Here is a 22057-nt window from a genome sequence, read left to right on the forward strand (position 1 = left end):
GTGTCTCGCTCTGTGGCCCGGACTGGAGTGCAGTGGCCAGATCTCAGCTCACTTGCAAGCTCTGCCTCCCGGGTTTACGCCATTCTCCTGCCTCAGCCTCCCGAGTAGCTGGGACTACAGGCGCCCGCCACCTCGCCCGGCTACTTTTTGTATTTTTAGTAGAGACGGGGTTTCACCGTGTTAGCCAGGATGGTCTCGATCTCCTGACCTCGTGATCCGCCCGTCTCGGCCTCCCAAAGTGCTGGGATTACAGGCTTGAGCCACCGCGCCCGGCCTGCAGGTACATTTTCTAACCTTGATTTTCTGATGGATAAAGGGGTTCCTAATACCCAGCTCACATGACTGTGGTGACAAATGGGACAGTGGATCTAAAGCAGGCTATTTGGCAAGTGGCACATGGTAGGGGCACAACCCATTCAGTGTCCCTCCCTCTCACTCCAGAAGCAGACTCATCCTGCCCAAGGCTAGGCGTGAGGCTCCTGGTAATGATTCCAAGGGCGGGTGAATAAGGTTATTTGAACATTTCTGAAACATTGACTTAGTTTGTGCTGGGTGTTGTACGATTCACAGAAGTAGAGACTCTCTGCTCCCGGTGCTTTTCAGCCTGCGACTCAGGCGCCCACCTCTGTGCAAAGGGCTGTTTCCTTCCTATCTCCTGAAAGAGATCTGGATGGATCTTGGGTTCAAGCTCGATTTTGACACTTTCATTGCCATTTCCATCAACGCCAATTTCCTTGCTGAAAGAAGTCCTACCCCTGGGTGAAATCCCAACAGTCATTTGTTTAAATTCTTTTATTGGCCTTGCTAATGCAGGGTGTGGTTTTTCCTCATCACGGAATATTGATAAGTAAACAACCACAGGGAACCTGCCCGTCGATCTCCTTGACCGTCCGGGACATGATCCGTGTTATTGCTGGGTGGAGAAGGTGTCGCCGAGCGGAAAGGCGCCGTCCTGCACCAGGCCAGGGGAGCGGCGCGGGGAGGTCAGGACCCCTAGGTTGGGCCGGGGCAGGGAATGGGCACGAGGGGAGGCGGCGCGGGAACCTCGGGCAGCCCCAGCGGTTGGGTCGAGCCCGACAGGTTCCAGCAGCTCCCCTCACCCCTCTCCACGCCTCCCGGGTTTTCCCCTTGGCTCGGGGTTTCCTGTTTCAGTTCTCGGCGTTCTCCAGCAGCAGGTGCTGGTTTGCCAACCTCGGCTCCAGAGGCGGCGACGGAGGAGAAGGAAAAGAGGGAAGGGGAGGAGGAAGCGGCGCGGCTGCGGTGGCTGCGGGCGGGCGGGCGAGGAGCGCAGAGCGAGGCGGCGGAGCCGGGTTCGCTCTCGCCCGCGGAGCAGCGGCACGGACGGCGGGCAGGGCCGAGCCGAGCGCTCGGGCGCGCCCGAGCCGGAGCCCCGGCGTGCGGCCAGCTGGCCGGGCGGGAGGCATGAGGGAGCCTCGCGCTCGCCCCGCGCCCTAGCGGCGGCCGCGGCAGCCCAGGGCTGAGGCGAGAGGCGGCCGCCTGGCGGAGGGCCCCGGGGCTGCCCCGGCTCCAGGACATGTAGTGATGGCTGCGGAGAAGAGAATGCAAGTAGGTTGAGCAACAGATTCGAGTGCGCGCGCGTGGGGGGTGTGAGTTGTGCAACCCGGGGAGGGGGCGCCGGGGCTGCGGCCCGCGGAGAGGGCGCGCGGGCGGGCGCGGCTTGGCGCGGGAGGGCCGAGGTGGCCGCTGTCTCCGCGGGCCCCGCTGGCCGCTCGCCGCTTCCTCGCGGGGCTGGCCATGCCGGGTAGCGGCTCCCAGGTTTGTCCTCGGGAAGCGGGTGGGGGGCGCGGACGGCGACGAATGCGGTCCTGCGGAAGCCGGTCGTGGGGAGGGCCACGGGGCCGCGCCCGGGCGCCGGGTGGAGGGCGCCGGAGCCGCAGCGACCGCGTCGGGTGATCTCCAGGCCCAGGCGGGTCGGGCTCCGGAGGTCGAGTCGCCGAGCTCCCGCCGCTCAGGTGGGGCCGAGCGGAAAGCCCGGCGCATCCTCCCCGCGGGCAACGCCGTCCCCGCCGGGATTTCGGGCGAGGTGAAGCCGGGCTTCCCGGCCCCGCGGCCTAGGGCACCGGTCCCCGTCCGCCCGCCCGGGGGCATAGATCCTGAACATGGAGGCGGGCTCGGGCGCAGCGGATGGAAACGGACACACTGCGCTGCCCCCGCGGCTCAGACTCGCGCGCGCTCGTGGGGCGAGGCATCACTTGTTATCTCAGATCCAGCCCCGGCTATTGGCTTTACTATCCATCCCTCCAACCAGATGGCCAGCACCCCCAGGCCGGGCGTCACGAAAGCCCCTCACTCTCTCCTCGTCCCTCCTTCACCCCCAGGCTCCAGTCCAGATCCCTTTTACACGCTGCGTTCATTTTAGCGCTGCTAGTTCACGTTTTTAACTCCCTACTAAGAAGTGTTACAAATAGAACTTGGGGAAATGAATCCCGCTTTTCTTCCCTAAGCTGTCTCATTTAAAGCCCTTAAAAACAGCCCTAACATCCAAGTACTGATTACTCTGTCTCGGGTTCTTGCCATTTGGTTATCCGTTAACAATCCCGGTTTGTGCTCAGTGTTTTGTGATAAAGAGATGAAATACGAATCCACATTTAGGGAAAGTTTTCCTATTGGTTGACAAGACTGTATTGGAGTATCCCAGGCCCATCAGGCGCTTATTGATTCAGACTTTTTTAAAACCATTTTAGAATAGATGCAGAGATAATTGGAGCTAAGTATTGTATGTTTAGAAATTTGGCAACGTTGTTCAGTTTTTCACTTGTTACGTGCTTGAGTTTTTTGTATTTTTAAAATGCATATTATAAACGGAAAACGAGATAAACCTCAAACACAATTTTTGACTTTTCAAGAACCACAAGAAGTCATAAATACAGTGTGTTATAAATGTTTTTGTCTTAATGGACTTAGGATTTAGAGGGTATGACTTCCATTTCTTTAATCACATATACAATTGATTTTAGTGGCAGTTTCTTAATTTTAGTGTTCTCTGGTGTTTGACTACATGATAGCTTCATCAAAGATTTGTAAAATTAATCTTAGTGTGATGAGTCCAGGAAGATGCCTATTTCAGACTTGACCCCCGTTCACCTGTTTTCTTCCAATTTGGCATGCTTATTTCAAGTTACCTAAATCTGTCTACTTGATGGTACCATAAAAATAGAATGGCCTGTTGACTATGTGCCGGTAGTTCAAAATGTTTTATTATTTTTACATGAAAGAGTCAATTTTACTTTCAAAGTAAGTTACAAGATTCTACTTCTAGTGTTTGGTCATCATAAAAGTACTTAAAACATTATAACCAAAGTAAAATGAACTTTTAAATAAACAACAAATTGGTGTTTTTTTGCCTTTATTTAATAATGGAAGTCTAACGGAACTATTTTAGTATAATGGGAAATATTAAAGGATAGGAAACAGAAACTTGGAATGTTTCTATACTGATGGGACTTTTTATTAGTCACTTCCTTTTACTAAATTATTGTTTTAATGACCAGACTATATATAAATACCCTATTTTATATTATGGGATTCTTTGGAGCTAGGTTTTCGTGGGTTACCGACATCTGCAAAATTGGATCCCAAGTTGTTAATAGAAATTTTACCTTTAAAACATTTTTCTCCTTCTACAACTAGGTCTTCATTCTAGCAGACCACAGTGGTTGCTACATTAATTTTAATTACTATCACAAATGTAAAAGTGTTGCCGTTATAACTTCTTAGTTTGTTTCATCGTTTTTTTACATTAATTTAGGATTCTTTCCTTCTGATTTGATAACATGTTTAAGAAACAAACAAGATATTAAATGGGGAATGTTTGTATCTTTTTACTGTTGGAATGTAGAATAACACTAATCTGCAGTTATTGCTCATTTGAGACTGGTATGCTTCTGTTCCCTCTGCAAATAATTACTTATCACTCTGGCTGCTGTGTAAGGCCCCCAACTTCTAAAAGGATAGATTATGAACAGAACATAATGCTAAGTGGAATGTACTAAGTTTCGTGAAAAAAGAAGTGAGAAATTCAGGTACTGGGGAGTGCCTCAAAGGGAGGATTTGAGTAGGTAGAGCTGGTTGGGAGTCATTTCCAAATGAGTCAGTGAACCCTGGCAGGAAAGCAGGGAGTGGGTGGTCCAGTATGTGGTGCTTGGGGCAGATGACAGGAGTAGTGAGTGGGTAAGATGGCGAATAGAATTTTGGAGTAGATTTTTTATTAGAGCAATATTAAGTAAATAAGAGGTCACTGAATAATGAAAATTAATTCAATCAGGATTCCAAATTTAAGCCTAAAATATTGAGATTCCAGGATTTGATTGTAAATCTACCAAATGTTCTAAATAAGCTTCTTGTGTTTTAAGTGCTAATATGCCTCATGGGCCTGCAGCATATGAAATCTCATGACTTTACAAAGCAAAAACGTGTGAAGATTCAACAAAACACGTTATAATCTCTGCTGCTGTTTTTCAATTAATAGTTCAGAGAAATGATGATCAATCAAGAATGTGATTTTTTTTAAGAAAGATCTATTTCACCCCAGAATAGATCTCTAATTTCTTGGTGATTCAAGATTTGTTTAAAAATTTCATAGGATTAATGTCTGACCATAGTAATTTTTGGCATCTGATAGCATAAAGATAACTTTCAGATCTGTGTTGTGGTGGTATCAATTCTCTACTGTTGCTTTGGTTTTTATAGGTGACATAGTGATAGTCATGTGTATACACTGATGTGCCAGACAACATGCTAAGTCTACATGCATTATCTCATTTAACCCTTGTACACCTTTATGCATTGCTTCTATTATCCCCGTTCTATAGATGTGGAAGCTGAGACACTGAGTTTGAGTAACTTGCCCAAAGTCATATAGCTGGTAAGTTGCAGAAGGGAGGTCAGACCCAGGCAGTCTGACTTTAGAACCCATGATCTTAACCACTGCGCAGTTCTGCCTCAGTAGGATTCTGTTTTTAGTTTGTTCTCTAAAAAGTGTGTCATCACGTGTGTTGTTTTGTTGACATACACCATTTGAAAATTAAGTGATGCATAGTGAGTAGGTAAGACGAGAAGTCTTTCCTCTATAAAGTATAACAGTAATAGGACAATACAGAAATCCTGTCTGGCCAGGTAAGTTGAAGGCAAAGACCATGTCTTTTTGCCAGGTTGCTTGGGTTCACTAAAGAGAAAAATCAAAAGACAGTTTCAGTCCAGCGTGGCAAATGATGTAACAGCAGTGTAGTTCACAAAAAGGAGCACTTTTCAAAAGCAACAAACATTTTTAATGAGTAATTTTTGATTGATTTTTATAACTCTTTTCTCAGACTATAGAAATGTAATGTGCTTATTGTGGGAAAATTTAGAAAATATAGAGAAGTATAAAGAATTTTAAAACACCTGTAGTCCCATAATCCAGTGATAACTCATTTAAAACTCATCAAATTTCTCACTGTTTAATTATTCTTAGCATCATCACAGGATTGTTTTACTTTCTTAAGGGAAAATGGAAACTAATTTCCCCTAAAGTATAATATACATGGTTTTACATTACAACACTGACAATAATTCTTATGCCCAGTGATGTAGCCTAAAGCAGAGCTCATAAACAGATATCTGAACGTTCAAAGCATTCTGCCTTTAAGATAAGTATCACATCTCTAAGGGTGGACATAGAATAAGTAGAAAATCCCACGGTCTTCCTGCTTACCTGGAACATTTTACACTATCTTCCCTCACCTTTTGCCTGGGTCACACCTTATTCAGGCCTCAGCTTAGATGTCACTTGGTTTACTGAATTGTGGTTTAAGTTTGAGAATGCTATGAAACATTTATTGTGCCAAGTATTCTTCTAAGTGCTCTACATGATATTAATGCATTTAATGCTTACTACCTGCTTAATGAAGAGGTATTTCAGTACCTCTTTTTTCAGATGAGAATACCGAACCACAATGTGGTTAAATAACTTACCCGAGTTCCCACAATTAATAATAGCAGAATGAGGGTTCCAATTAATTTAGCCAGGCTAAGTCTCTGTTAAAACAAATACAGGCATGCACTGCATAATCATGTCTTAGTTAAAAACAGACTGCATATATGACAGTGGTGTGTAAGATTATAATAGAGCTGAAAAGTTCCTGTCACCTAGTGATGTCATAGCCATCTCCTGATGTCATAGCACTAGGCATTACTCATATGTTTGTTGTGATGCTGGTGTAAACAAACCTACTGTGCTACTGATGGTAGAAAGATAATGAACGATTATGTTACTGGTTTATTTATTTACTATATTATACTTTTTATTGTTATTTTAGAGTGTACTCCTTCTATTTATACGAAAAAAAAGTTAACTGTAAAACAGCTTCAGGCAGGTGTATCAGGAGGTATTTCAGAAGGTCGTATTATCATAGGGGGTGGCAGTGCCATGCCTGTTACCGCCCCTGAAGACCTTCCAGCGGGACAAAATGTAGAGGTGAAAGGCAGTGATCTTGGTGATCCTGACCCTGTGTAGACCAAGGCTATTGTATGTGTTCGTGTCTTCATTTTAAATGAAGTTTAAAAAGTAAAAAATTTTCTAGACAGAAAAAAGCTTATAAAATAAAGATATAAAGAAAGAAGATATTTTTGTATAGCTGTACAATGTGTTTCTGTCTTAAGCTAAGTGTTAGTACAAAAGAGTCCAAAAGTTAAAGAAATGAAAAAATGTATAAAGTAAAACAGTTACAGTAAGAGTAATTTATTGAAGAAAGAAAAATATTTTTGATAAACTTAGTATAGCCTAAGTGTACAGTGTTTATGGAATCTACAGTAATGTACAGTAATATCCTAGGCCTTCACATTCAGTCACCACTCACTCACTGACTCATCCACAGCAACTTCTAGTCCTGTAAGCTTCATTCATGGTAAGTGCCCTATATAGGTGTACCATTTTTATCTTATAGACTGCATTTTTACTGTACCTTTTCTATGCTTAGACACACAAAGACTTATTGTGTTAAGAGTGGCCTACAGTGTTGAGTACGGTAACATGCTGTACAGGTTGGTAGCCTAAGGCCATAGGCTATACCATATAGCCAAGAGTGTAGTTGGCTATATATATAGCCATCTAGAGGTTTGTGTAAGTACACTCTGTGATGTTTGCACAAAGAAGAAATCACCTAAGGAAGAAAGACATCTTATGTTCCTTCTCAGAACATAACTTTGTCAAGTGACACATGACTGTGTTAAGGTCTGTGTAAGCTAATACATGTCAATAGATTTGTCTACTATTGTGAGATTTAAGCAAAATAATGAAATCATCTTTCTTAGTAGTTTGGTTCTAAAAAGATACATCTTTTTCCAGTATAATTGGAATTATATTACTTATAGAACTTGATATCCTACCTTTGCTCTCTCATTTAACGTACACTAAGGATTTTCTCATGACACTTAAAAATATTTCTAACATTGTGTTGTTTTATTTAATCATTCTACTATTTCAGTTAGACATGTATTTTTGTTCCCAATATTTTAATATCATAATGCTTTATTTGACTAGCCCAGTGAAATTTCTGTTTCTGCATCTGTGTTCTTAGGATGGATTCCTAGAAGTAGTGATAAAACAGAATAAACTTTAAGGTTTTTTTGTGCCAAAAAGCTTTTCAGAAAAGTTATATTGATATGTGCAACCATTAACATAGAGTCAGAGTACTGATTTCATCCCATGTTTGAGCCACGAAGTATTAACTTTGAAAGTGCTTGACAGTTTGATGATGAGTATTAATATCTCATTTTAATGCTGACTTTTCTACTTTATTTTAAATTATTAAGGTAGTACAAGCTGGTTAAGAAAAGCAAAGTACAGAGAAAAAGCCACCTGAAATCTCCTTCTCAGAAATAACTTCAGGTTAATATTTTGTAAATATTCACCCAATTATTTTTTATTCCTGTAGTTATACTTTACAGAATTTGTACATGAATTTTTAAGTAAAAACATATCACAATTACAAAAATCAACTGGGTGTGCTGGCATGTGCCTGTAATCCCAACTACTCAGGAGGCTGCGACAGGAGAACTGCTTGAACCCAGGAGGCAAAGGTTGCAGTGAGCCGAGATTGCACCTCTGCACTCCAGCCTGGGTGACAGAGCAAGACTCCATCTCGAAAAAAAAAAAAAAATCACAAACATTTTCTAATCCCCTAGTCCTAGGCAAAAGTAATTGGTAATTGCTCACTTTCCTGTGTTTTCAAAATACTTTTTTTCCATAACACCTGCATATTAGATGATAGTTAACTCTTCTTCATTTCTTTTCTGCTTTATGTCTCTTCTATTCATCTGTCAATAGAGAAAATACTACCTAGTGTATAGATTAGTCATAAGAATTAACCGATAGTACAAAATGATAATGATAGTACACCATACCGTACCTAGGATTTTTACCTTGTTAGTAGTCTTTAGGCTCCCTGAGGGCAAGGACACTGTGAGCCACATTATTTTATCCTGATTCTTCTACAGAGTTTGGCACATAGTACATACTTCATGAATGTGTTTTTATTATTAAAAGCTATATGTTACTTTTTTTTTTTTTTTTCTGATACAGGGTCTCTCTATGTTGCCCAGGCCAGTCTCGAACTCCTGGGCTCAAGTGATCACCCACCTCCACTTCCCAAAGTACTGGGATTACAGGCGTGAGCCACCAGGCCCAGCAAAAAGCAATACAGTACTTTAAATGAATCTGCTGGTAGTGGGTATGATAAACAAAAGGAAGTACAGGCATACCTCATTTTATTGTACTTCACAGACATTGCTTTTTTTTTTTTTTTAAACAAATGAAAGTTTGTGGCAACCGTAGGTCAAGCAAGTCTGTCTGTACCATTTCTCCAGTAGCATTTGTTCCCTTTGTGTTGCTGGGTCACGTCGTGGTAGTTCTCGCAATATTTCAAACTTTTTCATGATTATTTTATCTGTTATGGTGATCTATGATCTGTAATCCGTGATGTTACTATTGTAATTTTGGGGGGTGCTGATAGAAGATAGTAAACTTAATGGAGCAATGTTGTGTGTGTTCTGAGTGCTCCATCGACCAGCCGTTGCCCTGTTTTTCTTCCTCTTCTCAGCCCCCCTATTCTCTGAGACACAACAATAGTGAAATTAGGCCAGTGGATAACTCTATAATGGCCTCTACGTATTCAAGTGAAAGGAAGATTCAGGTTCTCTCACTTTAATTCAAAAGCTGGAAATGATTTAGCTTGGGGAGAAAGGCATGTGAAAGCCAAGATAGGCCAAGAGGTAGGCCTGTTGCAACAAACAGCCAAGTTGTGAATGCAAAGGAAAAGTTTGAGAAGATTAAAAGTGCTACTCCAGCGGACACGCAAATGAAAAGAAAGGGAACAACCTTATTGCTGATATGGAGAACATATCAGCTATACTTTCTCACTGTATTGCTGGTGATGGTCTGAACAGACAATCAAGCCAGCCACAACATTCCCTTAAGCCAAAGCCTATTCCAGAGAAAGGCATTAACTCTCCCTAGTTCCATGAAGGCTAAGAGAGGCGAGGAAGCTGCAGACAAAAAGTTTGAAGGTAGCAGAGGCTGGTTCATGAAGTTTAAGGAAAAAAGCAAGAGTGTTAGGTGAAGCAGCATGTTATCCAGATCTAGCCAAGATAATTGATGAAGGTGACTACACTAAACAGCGTTTAGTGTAAACAGGGTAAAGGACAGGCTGACTCTTTAAGGGACAAATGCAGCTGGTGACTTTGAGTTCAGTGTTCATCTACCATTTTGAAAATCCTAAGGCCCTGGGGAATTAATGCTTTTTTTTTTTTTTTTGGAGACAGAGGCTTGCTCTGTCACCCAGGCTGGAATGCAGTAGTATGATCTTGGCTCACTGCAACCTCTGCCGGGTTCAAGCGAGTCTCCTGCCTCAGCCTCCCGAGCAGCTGGGATTACAGGCCCGCACCACCATGTCCAGCTAATTTTTGTATTTTTTTTTTAGTAGAGATGGGGTTTCACCATATTGGCCAGGCTGGTCTTGAACTCCTGACCTCATGATCCATCCACCTCGGCATCCCAAAGTGCTGGGATTAAAGGCGTGAACCCCCTTGCCTGGCCCAATGCTATTAAATTAATTAAATCTACTATGCCTGTGCTTTATAAGTGGAACAATAAAGCTTGGATCAGTTTACATCAGTTTACAGCATGCTTTACTGAACATTTTAAGTCCACTGTTGAGACTTACTGCTCAGAAAAAAAGATTCCTTTCAAAATATGTAATATTACCATTCATTGACAGGGTACCACCAAGAACTCTGATGGAGATTTACAAGGAGATTAATGTTGTTTTCATGCCTACTAACAAGATACCCATTCTGGCAGTCCACGGATCAAGGAGTAATTTTGACTTGCAAGTCTTACTATTTAAGAAATATATTTTGTTAGGGTTACAGCTGCCAGATAGTGATTCCTCTGATGGATCTGGGCAAAATACACTGAAAGCCTTCTGGAAAGGATTTACCATTCTAGATGCCATCAGGAGTATTTGTGATTCATGGGAAGAGGTCAAAATAGCAGCAATAATAGGAGTTTGGAAGAAGTTGACTCTAAGCCTCATGGATGACTTTGAGGGCTTCAAGACTTCAGTGGAGGAAATCACTGCAAATGTGGAACAGATAGCAAGAGAACTAGAATTAAAAGTGGAGCCTAAAGATGTGACTGAATTGCTGCAATCTCATGATAAAACTTGAACAAATGAGGAGTTGTGTCTTCTGGATGAGCAAAGACAGCGGTTTCTTAATTTTGGAATCTGCTGGTGAAGATGCCGTGAACCATTGTGGAAATGACAACAAAGAGGATTTCAAAAATTCAACTTAGTTGACAAAGCAGTGGCAAGGTTTGAGAGGATTGACTCCAACCTTGAAAGAAGTTCTGTGGGTAAAATGCTATCAAACAGCGTTACATGCTACAGAGAAATCTTTCATGGAAGGAAGAGGAAATCAATGCAGCAAACTTCATTAGCATCTTGTTTTGAGAAATTGCCCAAGCCACCCCAGCCTTCAGCAACCACCACCCTGATAAGTCAGCAGCCATCAACATTGAGGCAAGAGCTTTCACCAGCAAAAGGAATATGACTCACTGAAGGCTCAGATCATCACTGGAATTTTGTGGCAATAAACTATTTTTAATGAAGGCATGTAAATGTTTTAGACATAATGCTATTACACATTTAAGAGTCTATAGAGTAGTGCAAACATAACTTTTATGGTCACTGGGAAACCAGAAAATTTGCCCTATTGTGAATATCACTTGCCCTATTGTGATATTCACTTTACTGTGACATTCACTTTATTGCAGTGGTCTGGAACCAAAACCACAACATTTCCAAGGTATGCCTATGGATGAGTAAGAGATGGTAACAATAATACATGCCGAGCAGATACAATTGATACCCAAACATTTAAAATTTAGCCTGGAATGTGTCATGTAATTTCTTCAGGGGCAATACACATTTGCCTTTGAAGAATATACTTAACCTTATTTACTTCTCTTAGTAAGATACTATAAAAGTGAATCTTCCAAAAGGGTAGTCTTTAAAGTTTTCAAGAGCAAAACATTTTAACTATTTTAAATGAAAGAATTTATACGCATGTATATTTTTCGTCTTTCAAATAATGTGTAGCCTATGATTTCACTTATTATGAAAGATAATAATAGTAGCTAATATTTATTGGTACTAACTTGATGCCAGGCCCAATATTAAGAACTTTGCTTAAATTATTTTAGTTTTACAACTCTATTGGGTATGTACTGTTTTGCTTATCTTCCAGGTAATGGAACTGATGCCTGGAGTTGTTGAGTAGCTTGGCCCAAGTTATTGAGATTTCTAATTTATCCTAAGTGAAACAGCAATACTTGTTACGCTTTTTGTTTGCTTTAGATGGTAGGGGGCAGCAGGAACCAATTCTTTTTTTTTTTTTTTTTTTTTTTTTGAGATGGAGTCGCGCTCTATTACCCAGGCCGGAGTGCAGTGGTGCGATCTTGGCTCACTCCAACCTCCACCTCCCAGGTTCGTGCAATTCTCGTGCATCAGCCTCTCCGGTAGCTGGGACTACAGGCATGCACCACCATACCCAACTAATTTTTGTATTTTTAGTAGAGACGGGGTTTTGCCTTGTTGACCAGGCTGGTCTTAAACTCCTGACCTCAAGTAATCAACTTTGGGATCATTTCGGCCTCCCAAAGTGCTGGGATTAAGGAGTGAGCCGCTGCACCCGACCGGAACTAATTTATATGGATTCATGTTAGTGATTTGGGGTCTTGTTTCCTTGATGTTAGCTGTTCCTTGCTGACATCGTCATTCCCTCCCTCTGATTTGCAGGAGAGACTTAACGCTGTGGATTGTGAACCTGAATGACAACATGCTAACATTATATATTAAATATAAAATGTTCAGGCAGTAATTAACAGCTATAGGATATTCATATAATCTAGGTTGAAGACCTGAAAGGCTATACAGTGTGGAGAGAACAGGTGGGGCCTCTGAAATCAGGTAGACCTGGATTTGAATCCCAGCTCTGCCATTTACTACTGGTTGTGACCTTCAGCGAGAATCTCAATTTATCTTTGTTATCCATCAAGCGTGATCTACTTTGCAGAGTTGTTTTCAGTGATTCAAGATAGTGAGTGTAAAAGTGCTTGACACATAGAAGGCACTCAGTATTCTGAAATGATTTAGCAGTGTCCGTTGATTTGATTGGACAGAGATTTTGTTTTGCTTTTCTACTTATTCATTGGCTCTTAGTTGTGTTCTGAGTCATTGAAATAGCCAGATATAAAATCAAGTTCACTTTTATTGCTTTTAATATGTCAGTTTATATTTTGGGGTTTTCAAAGAGATTTCAAATCTATTACTTTATGTCTTATAGGGTGAAGCTAAAATTAGTTTTTATTCTTTGTTCTTAGTCATCTGTACTCATTTCCTATTCAAAATTATGTGGGCTTAATTTTATCCTTATTGTGTGATTTAATCTGTTTCAAATCTTGGCTTTTATTTTATAATTTATTTTTATTATGCTCTCACAGGGAACAGTTTTCCCATATAGTTGAGGCTGTCTCCTCATTGTTGACTTACACTTTAAAAAAAATCTTTGGCATCATTTTCTTTGATGGCCTCATTGAATTGATGATCTTATGTATTAGAGTCTTTAAGAAATTTTGCTGTAATCTTAAATGCTTAGAACAGATATGAAATGTGCAAAAAATGTCTGTTTTAGGTTAAAATACATTATTTCTATTTTTGCTAAGATAGAAAAGTGCCTTAAGTAACAAAAAAAGGGCATAAAGTATGTTAAATCATGCATATGAAAAAATAGTTTTAGGTGGGGGAAGCGTTTTCTAAACTACATTTCTATTATTTTGACTATTTCCGCTTTTAAGATTAAATTTTGAGTTTTAGCATTTTATTACATATGTGAAATATAGAAAACATAAAATGATAATGAAAATCATCTATAATTCTTACCTAGAGATGACTTAAAATTTATAATTCTTGTTTTCATCTTTTAAAAAAACTATTAATCTTTATAAACACATTTTTTTAAGAAGTATATACATATGTAGTTTTGTTTGGTTCTTGCTTTTCATTCAGTGTATCATAAGAGTCTTCCTGTGTCATTAAACATCTTTTTAAGAGATTATTTTTATTAGCTGAATGGCATTCAACATATTTAAGTACTGCAACTTAATTATGTTTATATTGTTAAATATTTGTTTAGAATGTCACCAGTTTTTTATTGTAATAACAGTGTGATAAATGTATATGTAGATCTGTTTAACATTATTGAATATATTTTTAACAAATTCCTAGACGTGGTCATACAAACTGCCATCTAGAAAAGTTACACCAATTTATATTTCTATCAGCAACGTATGTGTCCATTTCTCTGCACCCATCACTGTTTCCCCACACAGCCTATTTATGTTCATTTGATAGATAAGAATGGGCATAATAGTGCTAAGAAGCTCATTTTATACAGTCAGAGAGACTGAGATTGGGTTCCTGCTGTGACACTTGGGGGTTATGTATGTGATCTTGGGTAAGTTTCTTATAAAATGTCCCTAAGCTTCAGTTTCTTTCTTTGTAAAATGATGATAATAATACATATCGTGGTAAGGTCATGGTAATGGTTGTAAAGATTATTTGATGGTATATATCGAAGCACTTAAATTATTGAGAAATGTTAGCTATCATTATTTATTATGAATGTGATGTCTCCTCATTATATGCTATATTTTATACTTGGTAGTGGCCGATATAAAAGACATTTGTTTGTTTTTATGTAATCATCTGGCTACCTTATTGAATGAACCCTTTAATGTACTATTAGATCAATTGCAGGACCTAGTTCCAACACTTTTCAGTTGAGTCTCCTGATTTTCAGGATCTATAATAATGACCCAATACTATCAGGGTTTTTTCAGTATTTCAATTTATACCTTTTTTCTTCTTGTTTTTTTGCATTGGCTGAAATCAGAGAACAGTGTTGGTTAGTAGTAGGCATTCAGCCTTTTTTTCCCCAATTTTAATGGGACTTCTTGTTTTCTAACACAGGTAGCTCCTGCTTATATATGCATGTTCTGAAAATACCTATAATGGTCAAATGTGATAAACTTAAAAATAGACTTACATGCCATAAAGGGATTCCCTTAAATTATTAAACCCCTAAGTATCTTTTATGAAACATCTTCAACAATGTGTTTTCAGCATTTAAGACATGGTGTCTTTTTTAATTGAACATATTGTCAATCAGTTTAAATCCAGGAAGGCTGAAATTTTACTGATTTCAATCCATTTAATGATTCTATCCTTGTCTCAGTGGTATAAATTTTGAGATCTATTCTTATCACTGTTGTTCGTTTTTTTATGCCATATCTATAAAATATGAGTAAAGGTAAATGAAATAGTATATACAAAACCATTTGTTCAAATGAAGTCTTTTTTTTTTTTCTGAGACAGAATCTCACTCTGTCACTCAGGCTGGAGTACAGTGGCATGATCTCAGTTCACGGAAGCCTCTGCCTCCCAAGTAGCTGGGACAACAGGCGCATGCCACTATACCCAGCTAGTTTTTCCTTTTTTTTTTGAGACAAAGTTTCGCTCTTGTTGCCCAGGCTGGAGTACAATGGCGCGATCTTGGCTCACTGCAACCTCCGCCTGCCGGGTTCAAGCAGATCTCCTGCCTCAGCCTCCCCAGTAGCTGGGATTACAGGCACCTGCCACCATACTTGCCTAATTTTTATATTTTTAGTAGAGACAGGGTTTCATTATGTTGGCCAGGCTGGTCTTGAACTCCTGACCTCAGGTGATCCACCCACCTTGGCCTCTTAAAGTGCTGGGATAACAGTGTGAGCCAACGCACCTGGCCAATTTTCCATTTTTTGTAGAGACCGGGTTTTGTACTGTTGCCCAGGCTGGTCTTAAACTCCTGAGCTCAAGCAATCCACCTGCCTTGGCCTCCTAAAATGCTGAATCAGGTGTGAGCCACCACACCCAGCCTTTCAGAGACAGAGTCTCTCTGTCACCCTGGCTAGAGCACAGTGACACGATCATGGCTCACTGCAGCCTCGACTTCCCGGGCTGAAGCTATCCTCCCACCTCAGCCTCCCAAGTAGCTGGGCCCACAGATGCGTGCCAACACACCTGGCTTTTTTTATGTTTTGTTTTTGGTAGAGATGAGGTCTCAGTATGTTACCAAAGCTGGTCTTGAACTCCTGGGCTCAAGCAATCCTCCTGCCTTGGCCTCCTAAAGTGTTTTGATTACTAGCATGAGCCACCATGCCTGGCGTTAATGCAGTCTTAAGATCATGATCTTTATGCTCTCCTTACCTGGCTCCTTAGATATCTTTGCAAGAGCACTGTTTGAAAGCTCCTGCTCTCTCAAAAAAGATTCAAATAATTTGCAAACACCGAAAATGACATGCTATTGAAATGGAGCTTTTCAGAGGCTGGCAGACAAACCACATTGTGGTATCATGAGGTTTTTGTTAAATAGTTTTTGTACGGAAGTCCTAATTTAGCATGCAAAAAATGATTACGTTTAGTGGCATATATACATGAAAATAATGTATTCACAAATCTAGGTAATGTCTTCCTATTCTTAGGTTACTAAAATTTTGCTCCTGGACTCTTTCTACACTCTTCCAAAATAGTCCATCCAATACTGTATTTTAAAATACCATCCATGTGCTGATGACTACCATATTTATATCTCCGATCCTGACTTCTGTCTTGTACACTGCTGTCTTGTGGACAGCTCCACTTGGATAGTTATTGGTATCTGAAACTAAAATTATCCAAAACAGAATTTTTATCCCTCTAAATCTGTTCCTTTCTAAGTCTAAATGTTACTACCTTCTTCTCAGCCGCTCAAATAAGAAATCTAGAAGTTCTTGATACTTCCTTCATCTTCCACACTCAACCCAGTTTGAGAGCTGTTAACCAATACATGCAACAAGGTGAATTAACAAAGTTGTTCAATATTAGGAAATCTGTTATCATAGAATAAAACCTACCTGGTTAATGTATATTATTATAATTTGAATATACTGTATAATTTCTTTCTTACATTTAGAGCTTTTGCATATAAGATTAATCTGTTAATATATTTGGTTAGTTTGGGTACCATCTTGGTTGGGCTTTGTCAACAGGTAGGCTAGCCTCATAGACCAGTTGGGATGCCTTCAATCTTTAGTGTCGTAGGATCATCTAAGAAACACGGAGATTGTTAGATGCTTCGAGTTTTGTTATAGCATGTCCACAGAATCTATGGGTAAAGGATTCTTTGTTAGGAATGGAATAGAGTATATAAATCCTTAATAAAGCTTTCATTCCATCCATGGTTATTCATATTTATAACCTCTTCCCAAGTCAGCTTTGATTATATGTTCTTAATTTATTGGCATAAAGATTTATGCAGAAATGGCACGCTTTAAGCATCCCTTTCGTCTCACTGAATATTACATTTGTAATGTTATATATGTGTGGAGTTCCCTGACCTCCTGGTCATACTTTTTGGAGGTTATTCACTCATTCATTCCTTCATCATTTGTTACCAGCTTTCCATTTTGTTAATGGGTTTTTATTTTTGCTTCTTAATTTATTTATTTCTGCTTTTAATTTTATACCTTTGTTCACCTTTATGTGGTTTGCTCATTTTAACCCTTCCAATTTAAATATTTTATTTAGTTTGTTTCTTGTTTTCTATTAGATGTGTTTACAACATAAATTTTTCTTTGATATCAGTTTGGCCATATCCTATAGGCTATAATTTTATTGTCATTCATTTTTAAATAGTCTGTAATTTTTATTTCTCTTTAACTACAGTTATTTGGAAGAGCATTGTAATTTACAGATAGTAGGATTTTTAGATGGTTGGTTTGTTTGTTTTTGACTTTCCATCTGCCTCTAACTTCTCATTTTTATGCATCATGATGACAATTTATTTCTATTTTCCAGGTTTGAGTTTTTCCTCAGTGCTTTAAAAAGTTATTCTAGCACAAATATCTGCCTGAATCTCAACTTTGAAGTCAAGCAGCCCACAGTAAATTATTACATGAATACCTGAGATACAGGAGTTGCTTTTGTTGTTGTTGTTGTTGTTGTTTAAACACCTAAACTCTGGAGTTTAATACCATCATCATTATTTAAGGCCTGTGGATAAGAGAAATAAAATTTTGGTTGTCAGGGCTTTTTGTCCTTTTTGTGTAAGGACAGGGATGGTGTAACTTTCAAAATAAACATATTTTTCATAGTTTGTTTTAAAAGTATTTGAGTTCCTTAAATGGAGTTTTCCTGTGATATTAATAGTTTTCCACACTGATTGGCCCTGGTATGCTCCTTTCTATGGGTTTTATAGGATTTCTTGGGCATTGGAAATTGAGCCAGCACCTGTGGCTTTTCCATGGCCCCCACTGTACTCTTTTTTTTACCAGTTTAGTAGTATTTCCAGGAGCACTTCTGAATACTCTCCACCCTCACACTCAAGATTTTAAAGCTTTGGAAATAATAATTAATTCCTCTTTCCTGTCCTGCTTATGGATGGAATGAATAAACTGCCATAGGAATAGTGGAATTACAGAGATTATTCCACATTCTTGAGAGTGGAGAAGGGTGGCAATTTTAGTGATTCCTGTAAGACAAGGAACAGACAACTAATACATCAAATCACTGCCCTTTTATTTCCTATTAGGTTTCCTACTCTTTAGTGTTCTGTCAGTTCTTCTGGTTACATTAATGAGAGAGCCTCTGGCCGGTCCTAAGGTCTTTCAAACCCCTCTTTGGAATAGAACGTAAGTAGGGAACAGAAAGCAGCTAATGTTTGAAGGCAAATTTGGATTCTACAAATTAGAAAGATATTCTGTACTAAAAGAAAGACTAGCTTCAGAATGTAGGTAATATAATTTAAAGTATGATTTTTAAAGAAAAATCGGGAATCAGCTTATAAGAAAAAACTTCACACAATTAATTTTGTGGATTTGGTTGAGGTGGGAAATTGTACTGCTGGCCTGGATGTCTGGAAAGCACATGCCAGGTTGGCAGCTGCAGCTTAGCTTCGAGATCATCCCGTGCTGTGATAGCACCTGAGTGAAGATGTGGCAGGTGGAGAAGGCACTTTGGAACTTCTGAGTGACAGCCAGAAGCCAGAATGTTACTTTGGCAAGTGTGCTACCAGGTGCTGAGTCTTGGGCCTGAGCATTCCTCAAAATAACAGGTAGATTGTAACTGTTTCCTACTTTGATAGCAAATGAATGTGCATTTTACTAGATTGGATACTTACTTGATGGTATACCCCTAATGTGAGCAGGACAGTTCAACATGGATTTACATATGATCAAAATCCTGAAATAATTTATAAACCGATATACAGTGTATAGAGTTCTTATATTCTTCAATGTGTGATAGACTCTTACTAAACTTTTTGTGTTATCTCAAAAAAAAATCAGAATTAGAAGGTAAAATAAAAGTCAGTAACTTATTTTAGAAACACCAGTTCTGAAGACTTGACTCATTTGTCTAATTGCTAGATCTTTGCTTCCCCAGTAGCTTTTTTTTTTCTCAAAGTGTTGGTCACCCTAGCTGGAGAGCAGTGGCACGATCACGGCTCACCACAGCCTGAACCTCCCTGGCTCAAGGATTCTCCCACCTCAGCTTCCCAAGTAGCTGGGAGTATAGGCACACACCACCAGGCCTGCCTGATTTTGTTTTTTTTTTTTTTTTTTTTTTTTTTTTCCGTTTTTGTGGAGACAAAGTCTTCCTGTGTTGCCTAGGCTGGTCTCAAATTCCTGGACTCAAGCCATCCTCTTGCCTCAGCATCCCAAAGTGCTGAGAGTACTGGCGTCAGCCACTGTACCTGGCCCCCAGTAGCTTTTTGATTACCAAATCTAATGGAGTAAAAGTTTTTTCCGCAAGTGAGAAATAGGGTAAGCTGCTTTTATCCTCCCCACATCCCCATCTTTCAGTGCATGTACACACATGCACACATATACACGTGAACACTCATGCATGTGAACATACACAAGCATGGAGGAGGAAAGGTGCAGGGATAAGGAAGAAGGTCCACAGGCCAGGAACATACTAGGACTGCTGTCCTTATAATATCCATTACATTTACATCCCCTCCTCAAAAATCCTTCACATATAGATGTTTAATTACTTTAGTCATGTAAGCATCTTCATACCTTCACTGATCTTCCTTTTGAAATGTATACATATATTTTTGAAACAGGGTCTGGCTTTGTTGCCCAGGATGGAGTGCAATGGCACTATCTTGGCTCACTGCAACCTTGACTTCCCAGATTCAAGCAATCCTCCCACCTCAGCCTCTCAAATAACTGGGATTACAGATGTACACCATCACACCTGGCTAATTTTTTGTAGAGATGGGGTTTTGCCATGTTGCCCAGGCTGGTCTGAAACTCCTGAGCTCAAGCAGTCCTCCTGCCTTCGCCTCCCAAAGTGTTGGTATTATAGGTGTGAGCCACCACACCTGATCCCTTTTGGAATATTGATTTTTGGTGGAAGAGGTAATGGAAGGAGCAACTAGGAATAAAGTATTTAGACTGCCAAATGGCAACATTAAGCACTGGGAAGGATTAAAGAAGGACTAGAAAAGGAGGTAGAAGAGCCACAGAAGTTAACCTTCTGCTTCCTTCTGATAACTGGCAGTTGCTTGCCAGAGACCCTTTTCCTTGCCTTTCACTCTCCACTCCCGGTCAGTCCTGGCCCACTGGGTGTTATAGAGGGCAAGAAGGACTGCAGAGTTGCGAGTGGTTGATTTTAGCAGAGAATTACAGGATGGAAAGCCTATGGTTGCCTGACTGAACCAAGTCTGTTGTTTTTCCCCATTTCACTGCTATTCCTTCTTTTTTCTGTAAGTTATTCTTTCTGTTGTTGTAATGGATTCATTAATTCATTCATACACAGATGTGCATGCATATACCCATCATCTTTCCTGCCCTACTGAGTCCAATCTCCTGGTTTAAAGTTCTTATCCAAAAAAAAAAAAAGAAAGAAAGGAAAAAAAAGTCTTCTTTTGAAACTATTCCTATCCCTCCCCGCCATCCCCAAAATAATCCTTCTATATCTTATTCTTTTCCTGCCAAACATATGCTGTCATCTCTCTCTAGCACATACTTATTTCTTAGCCAGGAGTTTTTAACCTGTGTTCCATGCTTCTCCAAAGGGTCGATAGATAGAATTTGGAAATTGTGTGATGTTGGGTATGGGAAAAAATTTTCATCTTTTTTTTTCTACAACCTCTAATTGAAATTTAGCATTTCCCTTAATTATGAATGTAAGCAACAAACCCAATGTTAATAGCAGTATTCACCCATAGAGATGATGTTTCCCTACATATTACAGTTGAAACAAATATCCTGAAATATTTACACTTTTAACTATGTCAAAATCATGTTAATAGATTTGCTGCTACATCTTGTTATTTTACTGTGTTAGTAAAAGGCACATATTTTACTGTATCACAGTTTTTAATATTTTGAGGACTATAATATAATTGGCTTCTTTTGCAATTCTATCCTATGTTTTTGTTTTATGCATTGAAAAGCCTTACTTTGAAAAGAAGTCTGTAGACTTCATTAGACTGAGAAAGGGGTCTATGTTACAAAAATATGCCTGTTTATCCCATCTCTCTTCCTTTTACAGAAATAGCTCTCTCAGGGACCTTTAGTAACCTTGACCCACATCCTCTTCTTTGTCATTCTGTGATGTGTTTGTATCATTTGGTGCCATCAGTTATTTTATAACTCCTTCCTCTTTTGTCTTTAGTATCAAATCCTGACTCAGCCCATTGGCTCTATCTTAGAAAATGTCTCATGTTTGTTTCTCTTTTTTTTTCTGCATAACTTTAGGTAACTTAGTCAACTTTTACTTAGACTATTATAAGACCTTCCTACCTTGTCATCTTTGAGTTTCTTGCCTCCCCAAAACTAATACAGCTGGAGTTGTCATTCTAAAATAGAAATATGTGCTCAGAAACCTTCAGTGGTTCCCATTACCTTTCTAAAATGTGGGAGAAGAACACTATTCCCTTTTTCAGAAATTTTCCGTAGTTCCTCACTACCAAAGGTGAAACTCCGTATAGCATGATAGACTTTCCACGTACCAGCCACATCCCGACTGACTAGCCGCTTCTCCGGAAGTATTCGTCACACAGTCTGCTGCATGTTGTATCATCTCTCACGCCTCTGGACCTTTGATCCTGTTGTTCTCTGGGCAACAATCCTTTTTTTCTTTGCCTCACCCTACTCCCCTCCTTCTACCTAACACAGACACATAGACCATAGGGAATATAGGAATAGTTTGTCACTGTCATTGTGTACTCAGTTTATATGTCACCTCTCAGAGGCTTCCCAAATCTGAAGCAGAGTCTTTGTCTCTTGTACTCTATGACATATCCCTATATGCAGGCATCCGCTGTATTTTACAGATATTCATTTATCTGGTTTCCTTAATAGATTTTATAGTTCTTAAGAGCAGCAACTTGTATTCATATTTGTAACCTC

At 39.8% G+C, this 22057-nt stretch overlaps 1 protein-coding gene across 2 annotated transcripts in view; it reads left to right on the plus strand.

The window, feature by feature from the left end:
• Positions 1-1096: 1096 nt before the first annotated feature.
• Positions 1097-22057, plus strand: part of ZC3H12C (zinc finger CCCH-type containing 12C) — a 79176-nt gene continuing 58215 nt past the window's right edge. Inside the window, exon 1 of one of the 2 annotated variants that reach the window (XM_033205359.1) lies at positions 1097-1566. In XM_033205359.1, coding sequence (XP_033061250.1) covers positions 1543-1566 — 24 coding nt within the window. In that variant the 5' untranslated portion in view covers positions 1097-1542. The other variant, XM_033205360.1, reaches the window with a different exon arrangement.

Source organism: Trachypithecus francoisi, unplaced genomic scaffold (genome assembly GCF_009764315.1).
Source record: "Trachypithecus francoisi isolate TF-2019V2 unplaced genomic scaffold, Tfra_2.0 Lachesis_group8, whole genome shotgun sequence".
In the NCBI taxonomy this organism is placed as follows: domain Eukaryota; kingdom Metazoa; phylum Chordata; class Mammalia; order Primates; family Cercopithecidae; genus Trachypithecus; species Trachypithecus francoisi.